Source organism: Chlorocebus sabaeus, chromosome 10, assembly GCF_047675955.1.
Source record: "Chlorocebus sabaeus isolate Y175 chromosome 10, mChlSab1.0.hap1, whole genome shotgun sequence".
Lineage (NCBI taxonomy): Eukaryota > Metazoa > Chordata > Mammalia > Primates > Cercopithecidae > Chlorocebus > Chlorocebus sabaeus.
Genome location: NC_132913.1, coordinates 89,026,147 through 89,050,626, shown reverse-complemented (window position 1 = coordinate 89,050,626; position 24,480 = coordinate 89,026,147). Strand labels below are relative to the sequence as shown.

General features: G+C 39.6%; 1 protein-coding gene and 1 non-coding gene across 2 annotated transcripts in view; one reads left to right on the top strand and one right to left on the bottom strand.

Moving 5' to 3' along the window:
• Window positions 1-24,141, top strand: part of MPP4 (MAGUK p55 scaffold protein 4) — a 52,985-nt gene extending 28,844 nt beyond the window's left edge. Inside the window, exons 12-21 of the mRNA XM_007965858.3 lie at window positions 925-963; window positions 3,213-3,233; window positions 7,324-7,338; window positions 9,210-9,251; window positions 11,355-11,525; window positions 12,819-12,899; window positions 17,688-17,781; window positions 18,170-18,278; window positions 20,534-20,668; window positions 23,044-24,141. Of these exons, the coding sequence (XP_007964049.3) occupies window positions 925-963; window positions 3,213-3,233; window positions 7,324-7,338; window positions 9,210-9,251; window positions 11,355-11,525; window positions 12,819-12,899; window positions 17,688-17,781; window positions 18,170-18,278; window positions 20,534-20,668; window positions 23,044-23,235 (899 nt within the window). The 3' untranslated portion in view covers window positions 23,236-24,141. The remainder of the gene's footprint in view (window positions 1-924; window positions 964-3,212; window positions 3,234-7,323; window positions 7,339-9,209; window positions 9,252-11,354; window positions 11,526-12,818; window positions 12,900-17,687; window positions 17,782-18,169; window positions 18,279-20,533; window positions 20,669-23,043) is intronic.
• LOC119625442 (U6 spliceosomal RNA) lies at window positions 21,614-21,720 on the bottom strand. The gene has a single exon (XR_005241642.1). It is a non-coding gene; the product is annotated as a U6 spliceosomal RNA (small nuclear RNA).
• Window positions 24,142-24,480: the final 339 nt, after the last annotated feature.

The following is a 24,480-nucleotide window of genomic DNA, read 5'->3' as shown; positions in this document are numbered from 1 at the left end:
CACAGGGAACAGGGTAGCAAAGGCCGTGATGTCCACTCTAATGGTAGGGTAAGATGCGTGAAGGAGAGAAACGGACGACAACCTTCCAAGCTGGGTTTAGATCGTGCTGTAGAGAGTTTTGAGAATTAGGATAAGTAGTTTTTAAAGTTATATTCCTTTATTCTTTTATATGTACTTCAGCTAAAGGTAAAGAGAATTCACATTTATTGAGTACTTAGCATACGCCTGAGCTTTTCGTGCATTTTCTCAATCCTAGCCTATATGGTAGGTACTATTACTCTCCCCATTTGCAGATGGAGAACAGTGGCTTAGAGATCAACTAATTTGTGCAGCATTCAAAAGCCTATGGTTTTTAATTTTTAATCATTTTTATATTATATAGCCTCCCACATCATACATTTTCATTTAATACAGGAGAGCCCTTTTTATCTCTCCAAGTAAGCAATAGCTCCAAAGGTAAATTTATCATAAGGTGGATGGAGTTTTATTGACATACATAGTTTTTTATGTTTATTTTATGAGTTTTATTGACATACATAGGGAATTTTTAATTTTTATTTATTTATTTATTTTTTAGACAGAGTTTTGCTCTTTTTGCCCAGACTGGAGTGCAATGGCGTTATCTCAACTCACTGCAACCTCTGCCTCCCGGGTTCAAACGATTCTCCTGCCTCAGCCTCCCAAGTAGCTGGGATTATAGGTGTGCGCTACCATACCTGACTAATTTTTATATTTTTAGTAGAGACAGGGTTTCAACATGTTGGTCAGGCTGGTCTCGAACTCCTGAGCTCAGGTGATCTGCCCGCCTTGGCCTCCCAAAGTGCTGGGATTACAGGCGTGAGCCACCATGCCTGGCCATGGACTTTTGTTTTTAATGCAGACACATGTTAAATTCTGTTTCTCCCTTTCTGTACTCTTTTATAGAAGATGACATGAAGATTGATGAGAAATGTGTGGAAGCAGGTAACATTTTCTCTTGATTGCTTTGCTGTTAGAAGAAATATGAAGCATGTCAATTATAGATGATCTGAAGTAGAGGTGTCCAAAGGGGCCATGGGCCTTTCCTCTGGGAGAAATGTGTAAAATGACCCTCCACCCCTATCTTTCTTCTGTAGTTCTGGCCGTTAGAAGGAGAAGCTGTGGTAATGTCTCCAGGTTCCCACTGATCTACTAGAAAATGTTCTAGAAAGCAGCGCTTTGTAAATGATCTCAGGAACACTTAGTAACACTCAGCATATCAGATGGTAGAACACTTGGAAACCTCTGCTCTTTGTGAAATAACATAAAATATTGCAGTATCAAATTTTTAAAGAGCAATATATATTTTATTATTAAGTTTGATGCCATCTTCTGGTGGATTCTAGTATAGATAAATAGTAGTAGGTTCCAAAATGAGAAGACATGCATGAAAGTTTTTTACATTTCTATTCTTTAATTTTTTTGTAAATTGGGAAAAGATTTTTCAAATTTAGTGGCAGAAAAAAGACCGGCTTAAAAATCACTAGGATTTTGTTAGGAGACCAGTTGGAGAACCTTAGTCTGATAGGTGAATCTGTCTTTGCTTTATAGGCTAGTCTAATTCTTAGAAGTGAAAGAACAATATAAAATTTTGAAACAGTGGGCATTTCAATGATTCACATATATTTTCCAGAACAACTGCAGAATACTGCTGACATTATGTTTATTTTACCAAGTATACTTTTTTAAAAAAACTTGCAGTAATATTCATTTCCTTTCTACAATTTTCATTATATTTTTATTAGGTAATAATTCACAGAGTTCAAAATTTAATAACTACAAAGCTATATTCAGTAAGAAGTTCCTCCCTTTCCATGTTCTCCTACTCATTTTTCTTTCTTGGGGCAATAAATGTTAATAATTTCTTCAGTATCACCCCAGACATATTCTGTGCACAAAAAAGCAATGATGTGGTCGGGCGCAATGGCTCATGCCTGTAATCCCAGCACTTTGGGAGGCCGAGGTGGGCAGATCACGAGGTCAGGAGATCGAGACCATCCTGGCTAACACGGTAAAACCCTGTCTCTACTAAAAAATATACAAAAAAAATTAGCTGGGCATGGTGGCGGGCGCCTGTAGTCCCAGCTACTCGGGAGGCTGAGGCAGGAGAATGGCATGAACCCGGGAGGCGGAGCTTGTAGTGAGCAGAGATAGTGCCACTGCACTCCAGCCTGGGTGACAGAGCGAGACTCCATCTCAAAAAAAAAAAACAAACAAAAACAAACAAAAAAAAGCAATGATGTGTGTATTTCTCCTCCCAACTTCATCACCCCCATCTTTTTTTCTAAATCCAAATGCACATACCCTTTGATAGCATGAAATGCACACTGTTCTGTTCCTGGCTTTTCTAACTTAACATTCTAAATCTTGGAGGTGACTCTATCTTAGCACATGAAGAGACTTGTCCTTATTTTTTTTAACAGCTTATTGGTTATTGCCTACTGATACAATCACTTATTTGTAGGCGTTTGTGTTACGTCCATTTGTTTCTATTATAAACAGTGCTACAATGAATTGCTTTATAAATATATCATTTTACATGCATGAGAATACCTTAGATGCAGCATTGCCTGATCCAAGGATGCATGCATTGGCAATGTTGCCATATATTTCAAATTGCCTTCCATGTATGTTTCTTAATCCTTAATCTCTCTTTAAAATGCTAACAAGAGTTGTTTTAACTAATGAGGAAGTTGGTTTATCTCACATCCTTCTCAGCCACCTGATCAAGCCAACGTAATCAAGTCGTTCATATGCTCACTCTCCTCGCCATCACCCCCATTTGTGGGTCTCCAACTCTTCAGGCAGGGTGCACCCCTCCTACATCGGCAAGCCCTCTGCAGCAAAGCTGAGCAGTAGCCAACAATCTCTACAGGTTTCCCTGACATTCCACTTTCCCCTTCCCTCTGAGCTTTTTACATTTTATTTTATTTATCCTCTATTATTTTATTTATTTTGAGCTCCTGCTGCACCCCTGACTGTCATCATGGCTCAGCTGCCGAATACCATGTCTTTCATTTAAAGTTGATATATGCCATAGAGACACCATCGATTTGACCTTGATTTAGGAAAAAAACTTAAAAGGTGGTGTATGGGCAGAAGTAGGGGGCCAGAGAATTAGACTTAAAATATAGACTCAGTGTAGATGGTCATGTAATAACATTTTTTATTTTTGCCTCCATGGAAAATCATAGATGAAGAAACATTTGAATCTGGTGAGTAAAAACAATGAGTATTTGGTACTGATTTTTAAATGTATATTCCAAATTTTGATGCAATTTATACACATATTTAGGGTTATAATAATTGTTTATATCAACAGTAAAAAAAATTAAAAAGTAACTATATGTATCCCACATCATGTTGTCAATCTCACATATACATTTTAAAATTTATTTTTAATTTTAATTTTTAATTTTTTTGAGACAAAATCTCTCTGTCACTCAGGTTGGAGTGCAGCAGTGTGATCATGGCTCACTGTAGCCTCGAATTCCTGAGGTCAAGCGATCCTCCCACCTCAGCCTTCCAAATAGCTGGAACTACAGGCATATGCCGTCACACCTGGCTAATTTATTTATTTATTTTGAGACAGGGTCTCAGTCTGTTGCCCAAGCTGAGGTGCAAGTGGTATGATCATAGCTCGCTGCAGCCTTCACTTCCTTGGCTCAGGTGATCCTCCCACTTTAGCCTCCCAAGTAGCTGGGACTACAGTCCCATGCCACCATGCATGGCTAATTTTTCAATTTTTTTGTAGATATAGGTCTCACTGTGTTGCCCAGGCTTGTCTCCAACTCCAGGCCGCGAGTGGTTTTCCCATCTTGACCTCCCAAAATGAGCCACCACACCTGGTCCCAGTAAAATGTATTTTAAAAAATACAGCAACAGTGCAGTTGTGAAATGTAGATTTTACCTTAACCAGTACTTCTCACAGGGCTAGTACTGTCCCTGATGCAGCATTTTGGAACTCTTTGGGAGCATTTTTTTATTGTCACATTGATTGGGGGATACTCCTGGCCTTTAACTGGTGTCTCTTGACCCACATATCTTCTGAATGTCCTGCTGGACAAAACTTGTTACAAATATAAAAGGGTCATTTTTCAACACACAAAAAGTTTTCATAAGATTTAGCATGAGAAACACAGTGGTTTAGAAGACAGTCATTATGGAGAGAGACATTCAAACAGAATGCAGACATTGCCTTGCAATTATTGAATGATTTATTCCATGTATCCTGTCTACTCGATATTGCTAGTAAATAAACTGGAAAGTATATCTATACTGAATTAATTTTCTTTAATATATTATTTGTTATTATTGATGACATACGGTAAGTATCAAGTGTCTGTCCCTCAAAATAATGTTGAAATCATTAAAAACAAAATAGGCCCCACAGAATTTTATCTTTAAACTGCAAACCTGCTAGGGCATGTTAACATGACCCACCCAATTCCAGGCATATTATTTTTCCTTATTTTCTCCATTTCATTAGTCTCTAATTGCTTTGGCATATTATCTTTACCTCAATTAAGGCAATTTCCTTCTTTCTCTTATCACATACGAATAAATCTAGCCTTTTATTACTTACCAAAACACTTTTTATTCTAGTGTCCACCTGTTTCTTTTGTATTTTTCTGTACTTCATATAAGGAATATTTTCTGATTTTTTAAATTCTCTTGAATCCATGCTTCTTTGTTATAAGTAAATATTAATATAAGCATCTAGTAGTTTCTTAGGTCTTTCAAAGATGTTATGCCCGAGGATTTATATTTTGATATGTATACTTAAAAAAAATTTTTTTTTGAGACAGAGTCTCACTCTGTCACCCAGGCTGGAGTCCAGTGGTGTGATCTGGGCTCACTGCAATCTCCACCTGCCAGGCTCAAGTGATTCTCATGCCTCAGCCTCCTGAGTAGCTGGGATTATAGGTGTGCACCATCACACCCACCTAATTTTTGTATTTTTAGTAGAGACGGGTTTCCATGTTGCTCAGGCTAGTCTTGAACTCCTGCCCTCAAGTGATCCTCCTGCCTCGTATGTATATACTTTTAAAATACATATATATTTTTAAAAATATAAATTACTTCCTTTAAAATGTTTTTTTTTTTTATGTTATAGCTGGAGCATTGTATTGATTTTTTAAATTACATGTGTGGTAGATTATGCCATCTATGAGTTTCCTTTCATAAAAGTAGAGAGATTGCTACAAATATTAGTTATAAAAAAAAAAAGAGAGCATTGAGACAGATGAGTTGTGAACCACTTTTCTAAATTATTTACATTTATGTTGTTTCAAAATGCCCTATTTTCCATTAGATGGTTGGCCTGTTATAAATAATTTAATTGATTATTTATACTTGCCCAGTGTTTGGGATTGGCTTAGTTTTTAATTTCTCTAGCTTATTCTCATCCTTCTTTGTTCTATTCCACTGGAAAACACTCCACATGCGAAGGCTGTGGTTGAGGCCGGGGAGTGTCTGTGGGTCTGTGGAAGGAGAGGCAGTGGATGAGACCAGAGTCCAGCCAGATCGGCCAGTTTGAACCCTGGGTTCATTACTCACTAACTGCAGGTTCTCCGGCTGTTAACCTCTCTGCCCTTCAGGTTCCTCACGTCTAAAATGGGAACAATAATTTATATGAATAAAGTGCTTAGAACAGTGCCTGGCACACAGGAAGTGCTGCACAAGTGTTAGCAGGTGTTATTATTGTGAAATCTTGTTCCTTGCGGGAGTCAGCAGCCAGTTCCTGGTGAACAGCACTGCAGAGGGAGTTGCCTACTCTAGAGCGCCCCTTGTGGACTCCTCTCAGCTGGAAAAGAGAGAACTCTCGAGCATTGATTGGTTCTGAACCCAGCTTTCTTAGGAGCTCAATTAAGGAACAGTTAGCACCCAGCTGGCATATTTTCTAAGCATAGAACCCTTGGCATTCATTCCATGATGCTTAATTTTGTTACTTAGACTGCTTCGTGAGCAGTTAAGTTTCTTCAGTTTCGGTCTGTAGTCTGAATAAAGTATAGTATGACTTCCTTGAATTTCCCCAGGAGGTGACGAGGTGATGGTGTAGTTTATTTAATCAGAAGTGTCAATAAAAAAAAAAAAAAAAGGCTGGACATGGTGGCTCATGCCTCTAATCCCAGCACTTTGGGAGGCCTAGGCGGGTGTATCACTTGAGGTCAGGTGTTCAAGACCAACCTGGCCAACATGGTGAAACCTCGTCTCTACTAAAAATACAAAAATTAGCCAGGCGTGGTGGCTCATGCCTATAATTCCAGCTACTTAGGAGGTTGAAGTGAGAGAATTGCTTGAACCGGGGAGACAGAGGTTGCAGTGAGCCGAGATAGCGCCATTTGCACTCCAGCCTGGGTGACAGAGGAGACTCCATCTCAAAACAAACAAACCAAAAACAGAATATGGCTATTTTGTGATGTCTAGAAAACAAAGAAAACAGTTTGCTTCATATTCAGTTTCCTCTGTCTTCAAGGGGTAGCTGGGAATGGAAGTGTGTGAGACCCAGGAAGGGGAAGGAATGAGGACGCTTGCTCGGGCCAGAGGCTGCTGCAGCACCAGCCCCAGCACCATTTCTTTTTTTTTTTTTTTTTTTTTTTTTTTTTTTTGAGACGGAGTCTCGCTCTGTCTCCCAGGCTGGAGTGCAGTGGCCGGATCTCAGCTCACTGCAAGCTCCGCCTCCCGGATTTACGCCATTCTCCTGCCTCAGCCTCCCGAGTAGCTGGGACTACAGGCGCCCGCCACCTCGCCCGGCTAAATTTTTTTGTATTTTTAGTAGAGACGGGGTTTCACCATGTTCGCCAGGATGGTCTCGATCTCCTGACCTTGTGATCCGCCCGTCTCGGCCTCCCAAAGTGCTGGGATTACAGGCTTGAGCCACCGCGCCCGGCCCCCAGCACCATTTCTACCACTTCCTCCCCTTCACAGAGCTGCTGCAATACTGCCTCGGGGAGAGAGGAGAGAGAAGGCTCAAACCTGTTACTTTCCTTTAAGTTCTCCCTTTCAAGCTCCATTTTGTGCCAACCAAGTAGAGTCTTCCTGGGTTAAAAAGCCTTCAGGGAGAGTCTTGATAGGCAACTTTCAGAAAAAGGTACTGTCACAAGCAGTGGAGTCAGGGCAAACCAGTTTCTCAGGCCCAATCACGTGGTGATCATTTGCCTTGCCAGGCCTTACCCAACTTACCTTTTGCTAGTAGTGACGTGAATGTCTTGCTTATGTCATTTGCCTTGATTTGATGACTAACACGATCTTCTTAAAGGCTTAACTTTTCATGTCTGTTTCTGCACCTACCCAAATCTCCAGAGGAACTTTCCGAAGGTAATTGTTTTTATTTCCTAGATACACCAAATAGAACTATATTTAAGATCTTTCAGTGCCTCAAAATGAATACTTGCCCGGATAATGTTTAAGATGAAGATACGGTATTTGTTTTGTTGTTGTTTATGGTTTTTCCTTCATATTTACATTTTTTCCCCAGGAAACACACTTCCAAACTAAGTTTATGAGGTTCTCCAAGGATATGATATTTTGTAGGTGAAATCAATGATTAAATATTCAGTTTCATAGATAGCATTTAAAAGAACAATAAAAATAATTAAGCTTTATGAATATATCCCCAAGAAAACATTTTTTTTTAAACTTATTGACATAGCTAAGTGAGAAAATGTACATGCTTACCAGAAGATGGAATTGATATTGGTGTGTTTTCTTTCTTTGTATTTTAAAACACTTTTTAAAAAAATAAAGGTTAAGAAAAAAGGTTGCATATGTCAGTTCATTGTCTTAATAAATGCTCTTTATATTTTATGTATATGTTTATATTTGAGACAAAGTCTCTCTCTGTTGCCCAGGCTGGAGGGCAGTGGTGTGATCTCAGCCTACTGCAACCTCCATCTCCCAAGTTCAAGTGATTCTCCTGCCTCAGCCTCCAAAGTAGCTGGGACTACAGGCACAAGCCACCATGCCTGGCTAATTTTTTGTATTTTTAGTAAAGGCGGGCTTTCACCATGTTGGGTGGGCTGGTCTCGAACTCCTGACCTCAAGTGATCTGCCCGCCTCGGCCTCCGAGTGCTGGGATTACAGGCGTGAGCCACCACATTTGGTCATATATTACTTAAATGATTAGAGCAGAGCTGTATAAATGAAAAGGAACTTAAGTAAAAAGTAATTTGAAAATAATATTCTTATAACTTTTTTTCTGGAGTTTTTTTCTGAGGTCTCAATGGAAGGAGAAACAGGAGTTTGAACTATCTCTAGATGCCTCGGAGGCACTGGGCACAGTTTTCCGCATTTTGTCTCTCAGAGTCCTGGCCAACCAGAAACATTTGGCAGCCATAGAGCAAATCTTATTTTATATAAAATGAATCCTTTTAAGAGGGAGAAAATAAAAACCCGTATCTAGCAAAGAGATTAATTATAGGAGCTGCAGAAAAAAATAATGTTATAAACAGTATGGTCAAGAACAAGGCTCACGCCTGTAATCCCAGTACTTCGGGAGGCCAAGGTAGGTGCATCACCTGAGATCAGAAGTTTGAGACTAGCCTGACAAACGTGGTGAAACGCCATCTCTCATCTAAAAATACATCTAAAAATACAAAATACATCTAAAAATACAAAAATTAGCTAGGCATGGTGGTGCATGCCTGTAATCCCAGCTTCTCAGGAGGCTGAGGCAGGAGAATTGCTTGAACCTGGGAGATGGAGGTTGCAGTGAGCTGAGATAGCACCATTGTACTCCAGACTGAGCAACAAGAGCGGAATAAATAAATAAATAAATAAATAAATAAATAAATAAATAAATAAATAAATAAAACAAAGAGCCACTTTAAGCTTGTTTAAAGTTATAAGATATTGAATCATAGTAAAAACATAAAAGTTGGATATGTATTTTTAAATATATCCTAAGGAAACTTATTTTAAAAAATTAATAAACTGGTTTTGGCTTTAACCATACTAGACAGAATACATTCAGTATAATGCTCAAATTCTGTGAACTGCGTCTCTGTAGTTTGTTGTGTGTGAATAACAGGATGAAAAATACTTAGAACATTCAATGAGCCACTCAAGGATAAATTCAACTCTGCTGCCATCTGCTAAGGTAGTCACTTGAAAAGTTGAAGATAATTTCGTGAATTTGTTCTAAATAAACTTCTTGCTCTCACATATTCTGCTCCTGCTGTTCTCTGTAGACAAGGAGGAATTTGTTGGCTATGGTCAGAAGTTCTTTATAGGTAGGTGATAATACGAGGTGGGTCTCTGTCACTTGTTAAATTACGTTTCCAAGCCTGACACTGTTTTGAAAGCTTCTTTTGCTGATGGACATTTCCAAACCTGTTCCTCGTTCTAGTTTCCTTTTCTTTCTGTCCTTTATTCTTGTCAATATTCTGATCTGTTAATTATTCATTGTTATTCATCTAATTTCCACTGGGTATCTATTAATTACTCACCAAACACAAATCTTTTTGTTTTCTTTCAGACTGTTTCATAACCTATTTATCTTACACTAAAGAGACAAAGTCTCTGACTTTTAAACTTACTTCTTATGGCCACATTTCTATAGTCTGTCACCTGGGCAGAGTTTTTTGTAGGACCAGGTACCACTCATCTAAAACTGCTCTGGGCTTCCTTCTATAGGGAGGCAGGGGAAGACTAGCAGAGCTGGAGGGTCTCTAAACTAGAAGGTTGGTTCCCAAGCTGGATGCATTTTGGAATCATCAGGGGAGTGTGAAAAAACAAAACAAAACAAAAAACAAAAAACGAAAACAAGGGGCCACCTTTCTGTATTGCTTTCAGAATCATTCAGCCTAAAAGCTATCAGGTAGAGCTGAGCAGAGTATGCAGCTACACAAAGGTGGAGAGTAAGGAGCATGAGCAGAGTAAGGAAGGCATCTGTGCAGGGGACAATGGTAGCCTGGTGCAGGTTGTCAGAGCCACAGTAAAATCAAGAGGTCCGCTGCCATCACTTGGCCTCTGATGCCCAACAGGCTTTACAAAGATGCCCGTCTCATCCAGCTTGGGCTCTGACAATTTCTGCGAGGCGATTGACATTGTCTGTCCCCTATCTTGCACACTTAAGTGCTCTTGATTGATACAATAAGCAAATGTATTGAGGACAACAAGGACCAGGGTTCTCACTGTTAGAGAAGGGAGTTATAAACATGGAAAGGGGAAGTCTAGAATGAATCCTCTAGTGTTGGATTGACATTGTAGGTACTGGTGTGAACTCACGGTTTTCAATATATAGACATACAAATATAGATTGAAGTGTGCATGTGTATTTATATGTACACATAGAGTTGCTAACTGTCTACTGAGAGGACCTGCAAACAGCTCTGAAGATACCAGAAAGTCCCATGAATCACAAGGTAGATGAAGCAGGAATCTAGGAGCTTAGAAATCGTGATCCATGTGTCCAACTTTGCACTGACCACACAGTCCTAAGCAACCACCTGATCTGTCTGTGTCTTAGTGAAACCACCTGAAAAATGTGAAAAATGAGCCTGCTCCACTGTTTCTGCCCTGGCCCAAGCCACCCTCATCCCTCATTCAGACCACGGCAGTAGCTTCCTAACTGCTCTCCCCTGAGGCCACACTTGCTCTCTCTATGTTTACACCAACCAGAGGAATCTTTCAGAAACATGAATCCAATCATGCCACCGCCAACAGCTTCCCGTCACACTTCCACAACAATCCAACACTTTTCAGAGGCCCTATGTGATCTGGCTCCAGCCACTTCCCCCTACCCTGTTTCATACTCCCTGTTGCTTACTGCCCTGCAGCTACACAGGTTTCCTTGCTGTTCCTCAAATGCTCCAAGCACAGTTCGTTTCTCTGCACCACTGCACTTGCAGTTCCCTTGACCTGGCTTGCCTGTCTCCTCAGAGGCTTCCTGATCTGGCTCCCTGCCTTCCTCCAGATGTCTGCTCAATGCCAACCTTTCAGAGATACTCTAACCTTACTGCCTATCTAAAAAAGCACCCCCATCAGTCTCTATCTACCTCATCTTCTTCTAAGTACTTATTTTTTTTTTTTTAATTTCTGTCTCTCCCCTTCTACAAAATGCAGATTTCATAAGAATGTGGCCTTGGATTAGTTGAGCCCTCTCTCCCCAGCGCCCAGGACAATACCTGGCCCAGAGCAGGTGCGAGACGGGCTAGCCCAGGGGGCATTTTCGTATGTTTCCCTCATATGACTTCCCGTCTTCTAACTTCAGACAGACGTGACTATATTAACGAACACTTTAGGATCATGGTTGCTACATATTTCATCAGGCGTGAGGCTACAAGTGATCTCTCCTGCCTGGTTCTTATGTTCTGTGCACTTCCCCTCCCTAGCTGGCTTCCGCCGCAGCATGCGCCTGTGTCGCAGGAAGTCTCACCTCAGCCCGCTGCATGCCAGTGTGTGCTGCACCGGCAGCTGCTACAGTGCAGTGGGTGCCCCTTACGAGGAGGTGGTGAGGTACCAGCGACGCCCTTCAGACAAGTACCGCCTCATAGTGCTCATGGGTATGTCCCAGCATGCACTCTCTCTCCTCCTCCTTGAGGAGTTTTCCTTCTAGATTCAGGTGTCTCATATTGGGAATGATGGTAAAAGTAGAACGCTTTATGGACCCCCATACAAATACCTTTTTTAAAAAACAAAATAAAACCATTGTACTGTGGGTTTATAAGTAACATTGTATTGTATCAAGCTTTTTAAAAAATCTACAAGTGAATGTGGTATGCCATGGTGTCCATGAACTATATAGTTACTTGTTATATAACAAGTATTATGATGTCGTTATGACTGAGATTTTTTTTTTGCCTGCTTAGAATTGTTCTGTAAACATAGATGAGTGTTTCCCCAGACAGATCATTAACCTGTATCATGAAAATAAATTGTTAACGTCCATTTCCCTGAAAAATGTGTTAAATTCTTCAAGTCCAATCTCCTAAGAAATTTGTAATTACCTCATTTAGAAAAGTAACATCTTCTGGACTGTATCTTTGGTGCTTTGTAAAGATCATGGCAAATATAGTGCAGGAGTGACCTGCTTTTGTGCCCATGACTTTTGCAAAGCTGGTCCCTGTAGCAGTAGCAACTTGTATCCTACTGCCTTCCTGTCTGCGTGTTTAGCTTCATGAGCAAGATAGGTCCCTGTAGAGCAGAACGATGTGCCTTACGGCTGGGACCAGCAATATCATATGCAGGCCCCATTGTAAAATGCAAATGCAAGGGCCCCTGGTGAAAACATTATCAAGGATTTCAAGATACAATAGCAGATAATTCATCCAAGCACAGTATCCTTCTAAGCATGGGCCCTGTGTAACTGCACAGGTTCTATACCCATGAAGGCAGCCCTGCCTCCAGCTGGACATGGGGGTGCTTACTCAATCACCTGTCAGGAATGTACCCCTGAATTCTGTAAGTCACAGAACCTATAATTGTCAAGGCTGGTTTCTGGTTGTGACTTGATAAAAACTTCATTTGAAAAGGAAAGGCAGAGCTCTGTGATTCTCTAAAATGAGACCAGCTAATTCTCATGGCATTCAACATTAGATAGAGTTTGCTGGGGGTCAGGTTCCTGTGATTCCTTACCTCATTCCTGAATGTTGAAGCAATGTGGGTTATTCCATGGGTCACTAGAAAAATTCCCAAAAGTTTTCTGGGGTTCTTCCAATTTATGAGAAAGGAAGTTACATAATTTCCCCAAAAATATTTGCTCTCCAGTTTCAATAGAAGGACTAAAATGATGATTCCATCGCATAATTATATTTATCCACATCTGATGATTTCTGTGTGTGACTTTTTATGTTTAGGACCCTCTGGTGTTGGAGTAAATGAGCTCAGAAGACAACTTATTGAATTTAATCCCAGCCATTTTCAAAGTGCTGTGCCACGTATGTTTAGTTTTGCTTTCATAATGGTTTGTGTTTTGGTAAAACTTTCTTTGCTCATCTCATTTAACTATGTCATTCCATCTTTGTTGTAAAAGTGTACAACACCAGGGATAGTTCTTAAGTATTTCTAACCATATTTATTTTAATAAGGAAAATTGGTTTATTGGAATGTAGGCTGCTGGCTTTTACATGGGCTTTTTTCTATTTCTTAACAATTATATGGATGGCCTTTCAGGCAAACTAATAGTTAGCAATAATAGCTAACATACACCCAGTACTTACTATCTAAAAATCGATATATGCACATACAACTTTATAGAAATTTATGAGTATGATTATACAATATATAACTGTTTTAGAAATGGTGTTTTCTGGCTGGGTGGAGTGGCTCACTCCTGTAATCACAGCACTTTGGGAGGCCGAAGTGGGTGGATCTTCTGAGGTCAGGAGTTCAAGACCAGCCTGGCCAACATGGTGAAACCCCATCTCTACTTAAAATACAAAATTTAGCTGGGTGTGGTGCTGCATGCCTGTAATCCCAGCTACTCAGGAGGCTGAGGCTGAGACAGAATTGCTTGAACCTGGGAGGCAGAGGTTGCAGTGAGCCGAGATGGCGCCATTGCACTCCAGTCTGGGTGAAAGAGTGAGACTGACTCAAAAAAAAAAAAAGTGTTTTTTTATTTTCTTTTACTCATAACTCCCCTGTTTCTCCTAAGCTCCCCCTTCACTACTACCAGCTCCAAACCAACTCCTAAAACACAATCTTCCAGACTTTATGTAGAGTTGTGTGAATTTTTTACCCATTTAGAGTTGTTATATGAGGGTTTTTTTTAAGCTTTAAGACATTTGAGAGCTGCAATTCTAAAAATAGAAGAAATTATTTGTTTCATACTGAGATTTATCCTTAAAATCACTCTAAGAAAAGCTGTTTTATTGTAAAAATAGAAAAGATCAAGACTTGAGATAGAAATCCTGATTTCAAGAAAATAGAAAGCTCATAATAATGCATGTTTATAATAATGTGTAATAATGCATAGTTTCTAATATGTGTAAAAGGAAGTTAAAATTTTGACTGAGGCACTAAGATGCACATCTTTAAATGAGGAATGTGAAAACAAGTTAAACTCCTTACACATCTCGAGGGTATAAAAGGCTTGGGGAGGGAGATTCATGAGGGCGTTTCAGGGAGGCTTTTATTGGAGAGAGCCGTGTTGCGTGTTCCAGACCCGCTGAGTGTGGGAAGAGTGTGTGGGTATGCTTGCTCCCCCCTCCCCTCAAGGCAAGACAGAGGAACCTAGGGGGACCACTTAGAGAGCTTTCTTTGTGTCCCCTGAACTTTGGGGGACACAGAAGAATGGTGTCCAAATTATACCTGAAAAATCCAAAGGAGGAGAGCTTACAGGAAGTGGCCAATGGCTATAATTTGGCAAGTAGCTGTCCTCATAGGGTCCATCACAGCTAGACTTGTGATGTTGCCCAAGGAGCAGATCTGGGCAGGTAATGTATAAGAAAGTCAGCCCAGGGTTATAGGATTCCTGCCCAGGAGGAAGCCTGAGGAGAAAAAGGCCAAAAGTGGACTCCCAAATATATCTGGCTTTAGAAGGAATCACAGACAACGAACTGGAATACGAATGGGCTTGAGAGGCCTTGTGGTGGTGGTGATAGGGTTTGCAAAATAACCCAATATATGGTTTAGGAGAGAAAGAGCCAGATTTAAGCATCTGCCAAATCTAAAGAAAGCCAATAGCAGCCAGAATCAGTATTTGCCAAACCAGAACCTTCCTTCCTGCTTTCCTCTCCCTCCCCGCACTCTAGCCTTAGAGAGTTCTAAACCAGTGGAAGTGAGATTTATCGAGGGGAGGGAGAAGCAGGAGCAGTAGAAATACAATGAAAGGAAAGAGAAGTGACTCATACTCTTGTCTGGCTTCTCTGAGCGTAGGCTTCCCCGGTGCAGCAAATTTGAGCCAGATGTGTGGAGAAGCAGCCTAAAATCTAAGTGAAGTTTATAATTTTGATGATTATGTGGGAATGGAATTTTAATTAGTCAGTTGAGACTGGCTGATGAAAATGAAATTGTGGCATGAGTGATGATAGACTTTTAAAATTAAACCTGAGTGAAAGAGTCATGGAAACTGCTAGTTGTTTTTTGTTTTTGTTTTTGTTTTTGTTTTTGTTTTGTTTTGTTTTGTTTTTTTGAGACGGAGTCTCGCTCTGTCGCCCAGGCTGGAGTGCAGTGGCCAGATCTCAGCTCACTGCAAGCTCCGCCTCCCGGGTTCATGCCATTCTCCTGCCTCAGCCTCCCTAGTAGCTGGGACTACAGGCGCCGGCCACCTCGCCCAGCTAGTTTTTTTGTAGTTTTAGTAGAGACGGGGTTTCACCGTGTTAGCCAGGATGGTCTCGATCTCCTGACCTCGTGATCCGCCTGTCTCGGCCTCCCAAAGTGCTGGGATTACAGGCTTGAGCCACCGCGCCCGGCTGTTTTAAGACGGAGTCTCGCTCTGTCGTCCAGGCTGGAGTGCAGTGGCACGATCTCGGCTCACTGGAACCTCTGCCCCACGAGTTCAAGCGATTCTCCTGCCTCAGCCTCCCAAGTAGCTGAGATTACAGGCACCCGCCACCATGCCCAGCTAATTTTTATAGTTTTGTAGAGACGGGGTTTCACCATGTTGGCCAGTCTGTTCTCAAACTCCTGCAACTCAAGTGATCTGCCCACCTCAGCCTCCCAGAGTGCTGGAATTACAGGCGTGAGCCACCGGCGCCTAGCCAGGAAACTGCTAGGATTTTATGCAGGGGCTGGGGAAGATCTTGCCTCACAGAAGGGCCGTGGGAGACCAAAAAGTTGCTTTATGATCGCATCCCGTGGGCTGTGGTTTCTGAAGTACTGCTTTCATGTACAGGAATGGGCATTAATCTCAAAAACAAAAACTACCAAAGAAATAATCGTTTTCCTTTTCTGTGTGTTTTTTGTTTATTTGTTTGGTTTGTTTTGTTTGAGATGGAGTCTCACTCTGTTGCCCAGGCTGGAGTGCCATGATCTCAGCTCACTGCAACCTCACCTCCTGGGTTCAAGCGATTCTCCTGCCTCAGCCTCCTGAGTAGTTGGGATTACAGGTGAATGTCACCATGCCCAGCTAATTTTTGTATTTTTAGTAGAGATGCGGTTTTACCATGTTGGTCAGGCTGGTCTTGTACTCCTGACCCCAGGTGATCCACCCACCTTGGCCTCCCAAAGTGCTGGGATTACAGGTGTGAGCCACCGCCCCTGGTCAAAATCACCATTTTCTGATAGTCTGAATAAAAATAAAATGCCCACAGAATATAGAAGAATTTTAAGAATGTCAATGTAGAATTTTAATCATTCAAAATGAGAAAATACTCTCATATTTTGCTTTTTAAATGGAAGTTTTAAGCTTAAAATGGATACCTCAAGTTATGCATCAATTCACAGACTTTAACCTACCATATGAATGTTAGTCCAATGGAAGCAAAGGAGAAGGAGTCATCTTGGGTTTAGACTAATGTAATTCACTATCACCTGAGAGCTATAAAGTTTCACTAGAATTTTGTTTTAAGTAGGAAGCTGTGGGAGATGTGATGTAACTGTAGGAACTCTAAGGATCTGATGAGAGGCTTGAATAAGGAAAATACAAAAATGACCCCAAGATGACATTTGCTTTTAGACCCCCTTGAAAGCTGGTAACTCCTTTGATAATTTAAGGCTGGTTTCGAGCTCCTACTTGATCATTTCCATGTATTGATATCATCAGATGTTGATCTATTTCGTCCTTAAACTTTGTCAGATGCAAATACACAAATTCTGTATAAATAAGGGAACTGGTGGTAATGTAGATTAAGGGACTATCTTTATAGTATATAGGATGCAGAGTTGAAACTGTCTTACTCGTCTTTGTGTTTTCAGAACCTAACATGATACCTGGAACATAGTAGGCACTCAGTACACACTAGCTGAATACGTGAATGAGCAGACAACAAATAACTTTTAGATATTTGATGAATTCCTATATTCTATATGACCTGTCACTATTTAAGTTGAAGAGTCTGTAATCAAAGTGGCCATATCAAAGAATCAGACTGAATCTAATTCTAAGAAAGACACAGCTAATCTTTCCCTCCTAGAGATCCCTAAAACGAATCACCACTCACTTGGGTATTAATACATCTGGTCAAGATTGCAGAATGCCATGGGCTTTCTCCATTTCAAATTTGAGCATCTATTGTTGTAAAAAACATTCATCTAGGAGGAGTCAGAACACATAGGTTCTAATTTCAACTTCATTTTTCATCAGTCTTATGAATGTGAGCAAGTTTCTCCAAAAGCTTCACTTATGAGTAAAATATAGATATTAACAGTTTACCTAAGATAAGAGTGTGGAAGATGAAATGAGATGATGGGAAATGCACTATCCAAATGTAAGATATTATTGGTATTGCTACCTGGGAGCCTTTAGGCATCTAAAGGTTCACACATAATTCACTAGCACTTGTTTTGAAGTAATAACAGGTGTTACCTTAGGTCTTTCTTATGTTGGCTTAATACCTAGTGCATTCTTTTTTGCACCATATGCACTCAATAAAGGTTTATAGACTAACTGATTTTGATATAAGAACTTATCACCAATTCAGGCTTCTTCTTTTTAGTTCTAGCATTTTATCTAATTGATTATATATTCATTTATTTATTTTGATTAGATATCTTTATTTAAATGTATATTGGTAATCAAAGAATTTTGAAGACACCGAAACCTTTCATTCCCTTTTTTTTGATAGACACTACTCGTACTAAAAAGAGTTATGAAATGAATGGGCGTGAGTATCACTATGTGTCCAAGGAAACATTTGAAAGCCTCATATATAGTCACAGGTAAAGTGGAGGTTCAGAAGCTGATTCTTGCCTCTTGTTGTTTTACATTCAAAATAGATTCCCTATTTTTATGTATTTTCCAAAGCTCCTGGGTAATTCGTTTTGTTTCTGAGGAGTTAAGCATGAAATGTACATTGATATATCAGCATACCAACTCACTAGGTTTGGAAAGGGAGCAGAATGGAGTTTGCAAACCTTGGAGAATTTGAGGAAATACATAAACTCTAGATATGCTCATTTTATTCACCTCTTGAATATCTATTCATTTTTTCTGTGCTAATAAAGTCCACGTATTTATATTCAACTCTAGTGCAGTTTATCCTCATGTTACTACTAATAATATTTTCTTTGTAGAAAGCGTTCTGTTTTGTTTGGCCTGCCCTTGCAGGATGCTGGAGTATGGTGAGTACAAAGGCCACCTGTATGGCACTAGTGTGGATGCTGTTCAAACAGTCCTTGATGAAAGAAAGATCTGTGTCATGGACTTAGAGCCTCAGGTGGGTCCATGGTGGAATATTTATGTCCCCAAACAATGAATGCATATCATCCATTTTTTGTGCACATGCTGTAGGTTATAGTTGAGACATTTATTCTGTTAGCCTTTTAAGAATAAGGCCATTTCTCATATCCAAGATCTTACTTAATGTGTCAATTTAAAACATTTTGCTTTTAGTTGGGAAAGAAGTCTTGCTTCTCATACAGAAAAGCAGAACTGAGTGGGTGGTCACAAAGAGAAGCAAGAATCTTTCTTGCTTTAACCTTGATCACAAAGGCATCAAGGTCACTTCTTGTGGAGTGAATAAGATGTTGCTTTGTACAAGGAGGTGAGGTTTCTATGTTGTCATATCTGTGGCTACCTTCCTGAGACCACATGTAGAATGGAGCAGGGGTGAGCAAGTTAAGGTAAGATAAAGAACATGCAATCCATAGGCCCAATTTTTGTGATCTTTGTATTTTCTTCGTGTGTGTTTGTGTGTGGTGTCTGTGTTTGTTTTGTTTTTTGAGACAAGGTCCTGCTCTGTCATCCAGACTAGAGTGCAGTGGCGTGATCTCGGCTCACTGCAACTTCCGCTTTCTGGGTTCAAGTAATTCTCATACCTCAGCCTTCCTAGTAGCTGAGACTATAAGTGCAAGCCACCATACCTGGCTAATTTTTGTATTTTTAGTAGAGACAGGGTTTTGCCATGTTTGCCAGGCTGGTCTGGCAATGGAACTCCTGGGCTCAAGTGATCCACCTGCCTTGGCCTCCCAAAGTGCTGGGATTATAGGCATGAGCTACTGTGCCCAGCCATGTTTTCTTTGTCATTAGAAATACACTTTGTGTGCTAGAGAAGCAGAGGAAAAGAGATGGCAGTAGTATCCAATGTGAGATAATAGCAAGAGGAAAGGGAAGTGAAGGTGAAACAGAGCTGATCCATCTTGAGAGTCTGTCTTTGTCATATGAGATCATGTACAGAATCCTACTCTCAGTAAATGAGATTCTTTCATGTTAGAATAGACTGAGCAATAGACTGTTGCTCAGCTAGTAAGATTTCAATTGCTAGTCATAGCTAGTAAGAGTCAGGATTTGACCTTAATTTTGATTCTAAAACTCCATCTTCAAATTATTATTATTATTATTTTTTTTTTTTTTTTTTTTTTTTTTTTTTTGAGACGGAGTCTTGCTGTGTCACCCAGGCTGGAGTGCAGTGGCCGGATCTCAGCTCACTGCAAGCTCCTCCTCTCGGGTTCACGCCATTCTCCTGCCTCAGCCTCCCGAGTAGCTGGGACTACAGGCATCCACCACTTCGCCCGGCTAGTTTTTTGTATGTTTAGTAGAGACGGGGTTTCACCGTGTTAGCCAGGATGGTCTCGATCTCCTGACCTCATGATCCGCCCGTCTCGGCCTCCCAAAGTGCTGGGATTACAGGCTTGAGCCACCGCGCCCGGCCGTCAAATTATTAAAATGTTCATTTGTTTTTAAGAATTGAGCAGTTGGGGGCACATGAGATGATACTCTAAAAATAATTGCTAATTTCTGGTCTTAGAAATTTTGAGAAGCTTCCTGTTGACTCTAGAAAGTTAGGACTTCTGTTTTTAAATGTGCATTTAGGTCAGGTGCAGTGGCTCATGCCTATAATCCCAGCAATTTGGGAGGCTGAGATGGGAGGATTTCTTGAGGCCAGGTGTTTGAGACCCCACTGGGCAACATAGTGAAACCCATCACTACAAAAAATAAAAAATAAAAAAAAATTAGCTGGGACTAGGCGTGATGGCTCATGCCTGCAATCCTAGCACTTTGGGAGGCTGAGGCAGGCAGATCACCTGAGGTCAGTAATTCGAGACCAGCCTGGCCAACATGGCAAAACCCCATCTCTACTAAAAATACAAAAATTAGCTGGGCGTGGTGGCACAAGCCTGTAATTCCAGCTACTAGGGAGGCTGAGGCACGAGAATTGCTTGAACTGGGAAGGCGGTGGTTGCAGTGAGCAGAGATCCCACCACTGCACTCCAGCCTGGGCAACAGAATGATATTCTTTCTCAAAAACAAAACGAAACAAAACAAAACAAAACAAAACAAAATAGCTGGCATGGTGGCATGTGCCTCTGGTCCCAGCTACTAGGGAGGCTGAGATGGGTGGATTGTTTGAGCCTGGGAAGTTGAGGCTACCGTGAACCGTGATTGCACCACAGCACTCCAGTCTGGGTGACAGAGCAAGACCATGTCTCAAAACAAACAAAAAATAAGTGTGCATTTGAATTTTCTGTGTAGGATATTCAAGTGGTTCGAACTCATGAACTGAAGCCCTATGTCATATTTATAAAGCCATCGAATATGAGGTGTATGAAACAATCTCGGAAAAATGCCAAGATTATTACTGACTACTTTGTGGACATGAAGTTCAAGGTAAGAGCAAGTCAAAAATTACTGTATTGCTTTCAGTGACTTCTGCGTGGGAGAGATCTGGGTTGGGTCGGGCCAAGGATCTCTGATCTCATTGTCCTCCTCCTCCTTTTTGACCCCCTCCCCAAAAGGCCCTCAATAATATGGTTTACTCTGGTTTTATTTTACAAACAAAACAAAACAAACAAACAAACAAACAGGAAACGCAAAATTTAAAACTGTATTGTTTCTACAGGATCTGTGTTAGAGAATGTAATTTTTGTTTCTAATGGATAATGCCCTTATGATTTATCCTTTTGGAGGGACATCACTTACAGATATAAAAATAAAGTTTAATAAATGCTATGATGCTACCCTTACTTTTTTCTTTCTTATTTTTTTGGGTCTAGCTAAAAAAAAAAAAAAAAAAAAAAATCTTTGAGCCATAGTTTGCAAAGCCAAACAGAAATTGGGCATATATGAACCTAGTATTTGTATTTTAAACAGATTATCTTTTACTTAAAAGCTTACTTTAAAAATGCTCAGTGAGTATATCTCATCTGTAAAATGATGATGGTAATAATAGAGGGGGCAAGCCAGGTGAAATTAATCAGTGATCTCATCCTAGAACAAGTGATTTTTTTCCAGTTGCATACATATATTTTACATGAAATACACTTTAAATATTGTGAGTCATAACATGCATTCAGTAAGGTGTATAGAGTGTACAGTTTAATGAGTTTTTAGGTGTGTATGCACCCAGATAACTATCACCTAGATTAAGATATTACAGCCATTTATTTTGTGTGTGTGTGTGTGTGTGTGTGTGTGTATGTGTGGTAAAAATACATAAAACTTACCATATTAACTGTTTTAAGTGTACAGTTCAGTGTTAGTATTTAGTGTTAAGTATATTCACATTGTTGTGAAACAGATCTCCAGAATTTATTTACTTGGCAAAATTGAAACTAAAACTATGAATGATTCACTAAATATTTGTATGTCATGCTTGTACAAGGGCCATGCTAATCTCTGCATTGTTTCAGTTTTAGTATATGTGCTGCCAAAGCAAGCACAGGTATCTTTAAATTATCCTTTCTCTTATTATTTTTATTTTCATATTTTTTTCAATGACTCTGGAGGTCTGATTTTCCAGTTTGCCTTGTGAACAGTGGAGTCCATGAATGTATTTGCTGAGTCTTATGGGCATTTAAAATTGTTCTCATTTTTATGGCAGTCTAAACAAATTAACAAAATTGTTTCTGGATCATATGTATGGTCACTTTGTAAAGCCACAAGATTTTGGTGCCTGCATTTGTATTTGTGTTTCAGATTGAACTGGTGACAAGTGGTACTATTTTTTCGTGAACTAATAAGAAAATAACAGCAATGAATTTAATGCATTAGTGCCAAGTGAAGGCCAATTTACCTTCATTAAATGAACATTTCACAATAGTAGAAACAGTAATACAACAGGCTTATACCATCCTCATGTTGAAAGTGGCCATTTTGTATCTTTAAAATAATGCTATTCCTATCAGATTAATGTTCACTTGAAATTTATGTTTAAATTTTATTTAAACTGGTACATTTTCTTTGGTTTTATGTTGTATATGGTTAAAGAGTTTCAAGTGTTTAGGAAGGAGTAAAATAAGTTCATATGGGAAGTTGAGGGGAGTAATCTGTCTGCAAACTATTACTAAATTTTGCAAAACATGACCAGACATTAAGATTAAAGATTAAAACATAAGTTTTGTAGTTTAGAAGACATTTATTGGACCTCATTTTTTAAAAATAAAAACTTCAGTCTTTTATTATTTTTAAAAAATTACAAATTAAAATTTCTTTTATCTCAGTAATACATTTCTAAGAAATAAAGGATGACATACTGTGGATAGTAATATATTTTTCCCAGCTTTGCTTATGCTTTACATTAATTTGGAAGGATATGTTTATACCTTTTATAATAATTACATTTTCTCTACAAAACTTAGCTGAGCATGATGGTATGTGCCTATAGTCCCAGCTACTTGGGAGGCCTAGGTGGGAGGATCACTTGAGTCTGGGAGGCAGAGGCTGCAGTGAGCTGAGATGACGCCACTGCATGCCAGCCTGGGATAGAGTGGGACCCTGTCTAAAAATAATAATAATTTTACCTATATTTAGCAACATTCTTTCAATTAACAGAGGGTAAAAAAATTACTATTTTCTAGTTAGCTAGCTTTGTAGAATTTTGAGAAAATGTTTTAAACATTATTAAAAATCATCTGTGCAAAATTTGCGGACCTTACTGTTTTTATAAGTAGTTTCACGACTGAATGTGACAGCATAACAAACTGTATTTTTTCCATTTGTCCAATTAAGTCTGTACTATCCATATTTTTCTATTTCTCCTAAAGGATGAAGACCTACAAGAGATGGAAAATTTAGCCCAAAGAATGGAAACTCAGTTTGGCCAATTTTTTGATCATGTGATTGTGAATGACAGCTTGCATGATGCATGTGCCCAGTTGTTGTCTGCCATACAGAAGGCTCAGGAGGAGCCTCAGTGGGTACCAGCAACATGGATTTCCTCAGATACTGAGTCTTAATGAGACTTCTTGTTTAATGCTGGAGTTTTAACACTGTGCCCTTGTTACAGCGATCCACAGTTGCAATCTAAAACAGCAGTATTTGACCCATTATAATGTGTACAACTTTAAAAGTGCAGTAGTTTATTAATTAATCTTATTTGAAAAAATTTTTATTGTATGGTTATGTAGTTACCTATTTGGCTCTTAAAAAATTGTTTTTTCCTTTATCTCATATGCAGCTGTAGTAGAAACATAAATAATGTTAAGTCACTGAGTATGAGAACCTTTTGCAGATTTCATATCTTTTAAAGATTTAAATAAAGAGCTTTCCTAAATATAATAAGCAATATTTAACTTCAGAAATTGTATTTTACTCTATGAAACGTGTTTTATGAAAACATCTTTTACCAAAAGTGCTTACTTAATTCAGCAAGAAAGGTTTAATATGCACATTTCACATCTAAAATCAAAACCTACAAAAAACTGCACTGCCTTCACTATGTACAAATCAGCCTACAAGGAAAAAATTATTCTCATCAGAGGTGTGACAAACACGAATTTTCCTTACAGCCAATATCTATATGCATGCCTAAATTAGAAAAGGCAATGGATTAGTCCTGGAGACCTATATATAGAAGAATCACAAGATTGAAACCGTGTCTCACAGTTAAAGAAACCAGGGACTAACAGAAATTCTTGAGCGTGCAGGACAGCAGATAAAAAACAATTTGCTAAAACGCCTAAACTTCTTCCATTGTGAGATTAAAAAACAAAATAAAGCAAACTGGCTGAAATTGGTTAGGGCTAACACGGATGGCTACCTGAAGTCTGTACAAAATGAGCTTGCTGGCATTACAGCTCGAGTCTTCCCCCGTGTTTCATACTGACTCCCTCCAAAATTTGCACATGCGACCCATGAAGGGACATGAAGAGGTAACCGCGAACGCCAGAAGATTTTCCAGATGGCTTCTTTCCTTCCACCAATCACTTACTAATCCCAGAATCCATTCCCTAAACCTTTTCTAATAAAAATACTGTCTTAAAGCCAGCACAGGGAGACAGATTAGAGCTATACTCCTGTCTCCTTGTTAGTTGACTCGCAATAACAACTTTTCTCAAAAAACCAGCATCATAATATTGGCTTCTGTGCATATAGGGCAACAAACCCCGTTTGTTTGGTAACAAGATTAGGATGCCATTACAAAGTCCTGTTTCTCTTTCTTCCCCCAGATTTGAGATTTCCAGGCACTTTCCCTGTCCCTG